The following is a 7,063-nucleotide window of genomic DNA, read 5'->3' as shown; positions in this document are numbered from 1 at the left end:
CATTATTCCACACGTTTCGTGGCCATGCTATAGCCTTAGTCTTCAGTCCTTAGAGCTTAGGAATTCGCTTTGATCGAAAAATATTTCGAATTGAGAGTCCTCAGTGGTTGATACCTTTTAATGGCTAACTGAGAAGATGGTAACTTCTCTTTGATGACATCCTCCGGGACGATTGACACTTTTCCATGTAAAGATGTCCTGCAGCAGCTGCAGCTTGTGACTTCCACATCCACCAGCTGCTGGGAGTGGGGGGAGGGAGGTTCCTCAACATCTGGAGACCAATGATCTGTAGCTCCAGCGCTGTATAACGGGACCACATCCCCTCCAGCCTCCTCTCCCACCCCCCTTCCACCAGATTCCCGGATGTTGGATCCAATCCTGGAGTTTTATTCGCTTCCATAAAAGGGCAGCAGCCTCCTAAGACTTGTCCTGGGTCTGCAGGAGCAGCTCAGCATCATCCCAACTCCCAAAACTTTTCTCCCCTCCTTGTGCCCTCCCCTCCTCCTCCTCCTTCACTCAGTTAACAGTTGTGAGTCTGAGCAAAGAAAAAAAGGGAATAGAGGGGGAGTGACTGCAGCAGATTCGCGCAGTGACGTGAGCCCGGAGCCTGGCAGCCTGGGGGACTCCATTACAAGAGCTCTGCCCTGCACACGGGAAGCTGCATCCTCCCGGCCTCTTCCCTCAGGAGCATTGGAAGACTTTACCTCAGCTCAGGAGGCCACGCTACAGGTGAGGGTGGGATTTACCTCAGGCATCTTCCCTCACTGCCCCCATAGCCAGGATCCTGCCACAATGGAAAGTTAATATTCCACCCCGGCACCCAGGCTGGAAGCAGACAGACCGGTTGGATAAGTTGCGAGGAACAGGTGAACAACGGTTTGTGAAGAGCCGAAGGTGACTAATAACGACATGGCTGCTCTGCGGGCTGCGAAGTGGCCGAGGGTCCCGGCTTGGGGGGGAGGAAGCCCTGAACTAGGAGGGGCTGCTGCTGGGGAAGAGCTCAGCCTCCCCGCCACTGACAGACACCGACTGTAGCTTAGGCCATCATTCTGCTAGGACTTGTAGTCCCACAGCAGCTAGACTACAATTAGATCTGTGTTTATAGTGTTGGCGCTTGTTGGTTGTGCTTGGACTTGTAGTACACTTCACAGAGTCTAAGCCCTGGGGTGGGTGAGGGCAGAGCTTGTTTTAGGATATGGTTCTCTATAACCTATTGTTATGACAGGCCATGCTTAGACTTGTAGTTCCAGCTTGCTGCATGCTGACTCTTTAGATTGTAGCTTGTTTTCATATCATTTGTGTTTGATCTATATGCAATAGGCTGCAATCTAAACCTTCTGCCCTCTACTAGCTGGGACTACAAGTCTAAGCATGGCCTGCTATGGAGATCTAATCTGTGTGTGTCCATCCTTTGAGTTGTTGAGCCAGGACAGCTAATGGAGGGATGCATTTAATAGTAGGTGTCTATATTTGCTATGTATCTATGTACAGATTTGTTGTTTGTTTGTTTTTCAGTGCTGGTTTGTCACAAAACCTGAAGGGTGTCCAGGTGCCAGCGAAGTGAATGAGAATCCTAGTCTCCTACACACATGGCTTATTTTTGACTTGCTGATTTATATCCGCTGTGTCAATTCTTTCAGCATTTTTGATTCATACCAATGAGTGGGTAAAACATCTGCACCAAAAAACACATGTAAAAATTGCTCCTATTTTACACAGCGTTTTTTCTGCACCGCATACTGAATGCGTTCCCATAAAGTGTTGTGTTTGTTTTTTATATATTTACATCTTGGTGTTTTATCAATAGAAGATCATGTCGTCACTTAGTTTCAGGCCATGTGCTGGATGTGAAGTGTGTGTTATGGCAGCAGATTATCACTCACAATCTTTGTTCCCCTTTTTTTTTTCTCCTGGAGGGGTCTACTGGTCTTGTCTTGTGGTTTTCATTCTCCTCTTGAATAATTTCCTTTATATTGATGAGATGGGTGTGATGTCCCTTGTTCTGCGGCTGTCTGTTCTGCAGTCTTGGGTGGGGAGAGTGGAATGTAAAAAAAAAAAAACTGCTGGGATTTCCCGATGATTTTTTTTAGGGCATCTGTTTGTGTCTTGTATTGTGAATGTATCAGTTCTGGTAATAAAAGGTTATATTAGTAAACATTTGTTAGTATGTTTCCTATAATTATTACATGTCGTCATACCAGCTATGGATATTCCTGCTGTTCAGTGCATATAGATGACTCCTTGCTAATGGGATTGTCATTTCCTTTCCTTCCAGGAAGGGAACGATGGCTCTGGACGGTATACGGATGCCAGATGGCTGCTACGCCGATGGGACATGGGAACTAAATATCCATGTGACAGATCTGAACCGGGATGTTCTGCTCAGAGTCACTGGAGATATACATATTGGAGGGGTGATGCTTAAGCTGGTGGAAAAACTTGGTGAGTAGCACATTGGGTAGGTGTGACGGGCTTACTGTACAGGGGTTGGATCGTTCCCATCCCCCTAAGCCAAAGTCTTGAATAATGAATTCATTTTGCTTTTTTTTTTTATACCCTTTTTTCTGAATAACTTTTTTGTTCTGCATTTACCTTCTATTTCTTTTCTTTTTTTTTTTTCTTTCCCTGTCTATTCAGGATTCCTGGTAATTGCTGATGAAATAATGTTTTTAGGCTTGTTGCATTTTTATAAAAGATTTAGAACGTGTGAAGTTTATGGTCACCTTTAGTGAGGATACATTGTAGCGATTCTTGTGTCCAGGGATTGACCACAGGGTAAATCCCTTGTGCCGTTTTTGTGATTGTTGTGTTGTCTGGAGCAGGCTTTTATGCTAATAGAAGTATATTGGGGAATTTTGATATATGCGATTACTAATATATGTCTACTATTGTAAACATCCACATAATGTGCAGGGAAATTCTGATAGTAAGGCAGAAAAGCCACAAGGAACTCCACTGTTTTCTTGCAGTCTGTCCCTGCTATGACATATGCAGAAATTAGGAGACTCCGGTATCAGAAGAGTCATTGATTCCACTATCCCTACATGATTACTGATTATTTTCAGCCTATAAAGGAAGTAATTCATATACCGGAATAGTTTTTCTGTTATCAGTAGGGAAAACCCTTAAAACCCCTGCTGTGTCTATAGACTCCCTTTATCTGGGTTTTGTTGCAATATATTACCATTTTCAACCCATTCTGCTATGTTCTTAATGAAGAGATGAGGGCTGTAACCCAGAATAAAAATAAATGTCCCAAAAGCACCATTCAAATGCAAGGTCTGAATTGATAAGCGGTAATCAAGAAATCTTTGATTAAATAATTTGTTTAAAAAAAGGGCTAAATTATCTGATGTAACAAACATTTTGTCAGATTTTCATTCATTGGATGAGAAATAGAATCATAGACTCATAGAATGTTAGAGTTGGAAGGGACCTCCAGGGTCCTCATGTCCAACCCCCTGCTCAAAGCAAGATTCACTAAATCATCCCAGACAGATGTCTGTCCAACCTCTGTTTGAAGAAAATGGTGAAATTGACCTACAAAGTTTATTAGAAAGTTGCAAAAAATTACTTAAAAGGGGTTAGAAAAACATGGCTGTTTTCGTTTAGAAGCCTCACCACCACCGAGGGGCGTGACATCGCTTCATCTCTCCATTCATTTAAACATGGCTGAGTTGTAATATCCGACACCGCCCGTGGTCATAGTTGTGGCTGCAGCAATGTTTCTCTAATCATTATCAACCCTTCTAAATATACTGATAAAACTTTCCTCTACAGCGTTTTCTCTTTGGAGGAGCAGGTTGGATTACACAAGTCGTGTCCATGTCATAATCACATGGATGAGTACGGTATATGGAAACAATCGTCTCTGAAACAAGCAGTCGCTGCCTTCATAGTAGCCCATAAAAGTAACTTTTGCATCGAGATTCCCCTCCAAATCCTCAGCACCATCTTCTTGTATCGGTGGCTTTACTTATTTACTCTTCTGGAAATCTTTTTAACTTTGATCCTTTCAGCTGTGAGTCCTCCAGTTATTGCACATTTGGCCACGTCCTGCCATCTTTAGCTTTTTTTTTTTGTTGAATGTGTTTTGCTTGTTCCCCTTGTGGGACTTGTGAGGCTGTCGGCGTATAAATAGCTGAATACATGGTTTGTACTCGGCGAGAATAAACATGTCAGATAACGGGCTGTGTGTACACACTGGCCGGAGCGCACAGCATATAAATCCGCGGCGTGAATGATGTGTACCGCAGACGCCTGCTGATATGAGTGTGAATCATAGAGGCTAGGTGATATGATGATTACCAGTTAACGGTTTACTTCACTGTTGTGCACCGTTACCTTTTTAGTTTATTTTTTAAGTGATTTGGTAAAACTGTTTGAAATATGACAGAATTTTTGCTAAGCTTGTAGTTACACAAATAATGTGCTCAATTTGGAGTTTTTACACCAGTCCCAGCCTGCTCCGCCAACTTCTTGAAAGATGTACTTGCAATAGATGACTTCCATACACTCTGGTGCAACCCTGCACAAGGTTGTAGCACTGCAGAGAAATCCAGGAACCAGGGCTCCTTTTTTAACTTTATTGGTGCAGAAAAATCACAATGTTTCAGCCACACAGGGCCTTTATCAAGCCATAGAAAAAGGGAGATATGCAACTTTTTCCTTCACCCATGAAAGCCCCATATATTCAGGTGTGCTGTCATGGGTTCTGGAAAAAACGGCTACCGGTAAGTAACCAAGGTGTTTTCCCCTCGCCCTGACTGCATACCTGAATATGCAGTTGCTGTCATAGGTCCTGGGAACACCGACTACCTGTAAGTAACCATTGATGTTTTCCTTTCACCCGTGAAAGCACACCTGAATATACGGGTACTGTCATAGGTTACCGGTAAGTAACCTTGGTGTTTTTTGAAGGTGGACGCACCTTAGCTGGGATGGAGTGTGCCTAAGTGCAGCCAACAAATTCCTCATTTCCACCATGTACGTGGAGTAAATAACAACAAACGTCACACAGCATCGTAAAGATGTGCCAAAATCACTATGCGACACGTGCCTCTTCTGAATTTGGCATCTCTTGTTTAGATGAACCTACCGGCAGCACTAAATAACTGCTAAGAAAGTAATGACCCATCTGTGGGAAATCTGTTCACACAGACAGACCGCGCTGTACGATTGTCATTGTTCTCGGCAGCACAAGTCCTGCTTACACAGGGTGATGTGCTGCTGAGTGATCATTTTTAAGCAAGTTAATAATCATTTCACCCAATAAAACAAGTGTTTTGCTTGTCCATCGGATGATCAGCCGCTCGTTTACACTGAAAGATTATCATTAATAACCGTTCTTAGTGGAAATACATCTTTACTATGGCGCACTCGTCATTGAGACTTTTGTGCAAAAGGCTAGTTGGGTCCATAGTGTGCCCACTTTACACATGAGATTTCAATGAACGTCTAGGAATAATCTACTCACCAGAAGTGTCTTGCTCCAGTTTGTCATCCGCCAAAACAAAAGAATGGACATATTAGTGATGAGTGAATATACTCGTTACTCGAAATTGTCCTCCGAGTATTTTTTAGTGCTCGGAGATTGTTTTTATTGCCGCAGCTGAATGATTTACATGTTAGCCAGCATAAGTACATGTGAGGGTTGCCTGGTTGCTAGGGAATGTGTGAATCAAGCATTAGGCCACGTTCGTATGTCCAAGTACTGACCGCGATGCACATGCCGGCCGCTGATCTCCTCCTTCTAGCCAAACTCCTCAGCATCAAGGCGTACTTAACTCGAAACGCGGATGTGTAAATCTGTCCCGACTGTATCCCATACTTCTTCACACTTGTTACATTAGGATTGGTTCACTAACCCCTGAGTGACATTGGATGAAGGAGTAGACGGGAATGTGGGGGACAGTAAATAAATATGGTGTAACGAGCCGTATGGATGGCTTTATGGCTGCCACTCCCAAAATAACGTGTAATCTGGAATATGCTAAAAAGAAATTCTAGGAGGACATCAACGCCGACGTTAATTCCACCGCACCCTCTCATCAACAGTCTGTTCCTACTGAAAGTGTGAATGAACGCTTTGCCAGTTGGCCATTTTTCACCGGCGAGCTCACACAGCAGCAACCGGCGAGCGGCTGAAGCCAATCCGACTTCTGTGATGTTTGACACATATCTGTAATTGTTAATAAACATGGCCGCCTGCTATGTAAAGTCTGTTGGTCTAGATGTGAGTCCACACAGAACTCGTCTGCTGTGGGTTCGGCGAAGGGTTTACTGCAGCTTTTAGCGTTTGCATTGCAAATGGTGAAATTCCCAGCACTGGTTGTTGGGTGATTGCAGAGAGTCAGGGAGGAGATTTCCTATGAACTCTCTTGTCCACCATTATTCTATACCGTACCATTTGCATCTCCATCTCCCCTTCCTCTGGCCAACGTGAGTGACGCTTGTTTTGGTTGCTGACTTTGCAGAGGAAAACTCGCATTTCTTAATTGCATTAGTGTAATTCCAGGTCATTGTGCTTGGCTTACAATCTGATTAAATCTTTTCTTATTTCTGATGATGATGATGTTCAAGGATTGTGCGCAGTTGTTGCTGCTTCTTAAGCGGTGAAATCCAGGACATCACCGTCACATCCAGAACATCACCATCACAACAATGACATTTGCTCTTTGTACAGAGATAAAGATTTTGCAATTGTCAGTGCTGCTGAGCTGCATTATCTTGTGTGTCTGATCTGTTATCTGTCAGATTGGTGATTACAGGGCAGCAAGCTGGAAACATAACCAGTAGTCCTTAGCATTTTGCCTTAAGCCTCCTCCTCCCCCGCCACTACACACTAGTCAGATATATCCACCACCAACAGTATAATGTGTATGGGGTCTTCCCGGCTGCCCCTGAAGATGATGACGGGGGAGATAAGTGTTGGATAGTTGGAATTAATACTTGACCCTTTTGTTATACAGAAGATTAGCCGCTGCCATAGTCTCTGGCGGTGACTTTCTCTGCTCTTTTCTTACGTATAAGATCAGTGCTCATATGTACTGTATAGGACAGA

The 7,063-nt window shown here is 43.7% G+C and overlaps 1 protein-coding gene across 5 annotated transcripts in view; it reads left to right on the top strand.

Moving 5' to 3' along the window:
* The first annotated feature begins 426 nt into the window (after positions 1 to 426).
* FERMT2 (FERM domain containing kindlin 2) overlaps positions 427 to 7,063 on the top strand; it is a 61,413-nt gene continuing 54,776 nt past the window's right edge. For 4 of the 5 annotated variants that reach the window (XM_077269781.1, XM_077269774.1, XM_077269766.1 and 1 more), the window contains exons 1-2: positions 427 to 729; positions 2,276 to 2,442. In XM_077269781.1, the coding sequence (XP_077125896.1) occupies positions 2,286 to 2,442 (157 nt within the window). In that variant the 5' untranslated portion in view covers positions 427 to 729; positions 2,276 to 2,285. The other variant, XM_077269790.1, reaches the window with a different exon arrangement.

Source organism: Ranitomeya variabilis, chromosome 1 (genome assembly GCF_051348905.1).
Source record: "Ranitomeya variabilis isolate aRanVar5 chromosome 1, aRanVar5.hap1, whole genome shotgun sequence".
NCBI lineage: Eukaryota > Metazoa > Chordata > Amphibia > Anura > Dendrobatidae > Ranitomeya > Ranitomeya variabilis.
The sequence above is the reverse complement of the archived record's forward strand: the minus strand, read 5'-3'. Positions and strand labels throughout refer to the sequence as shown.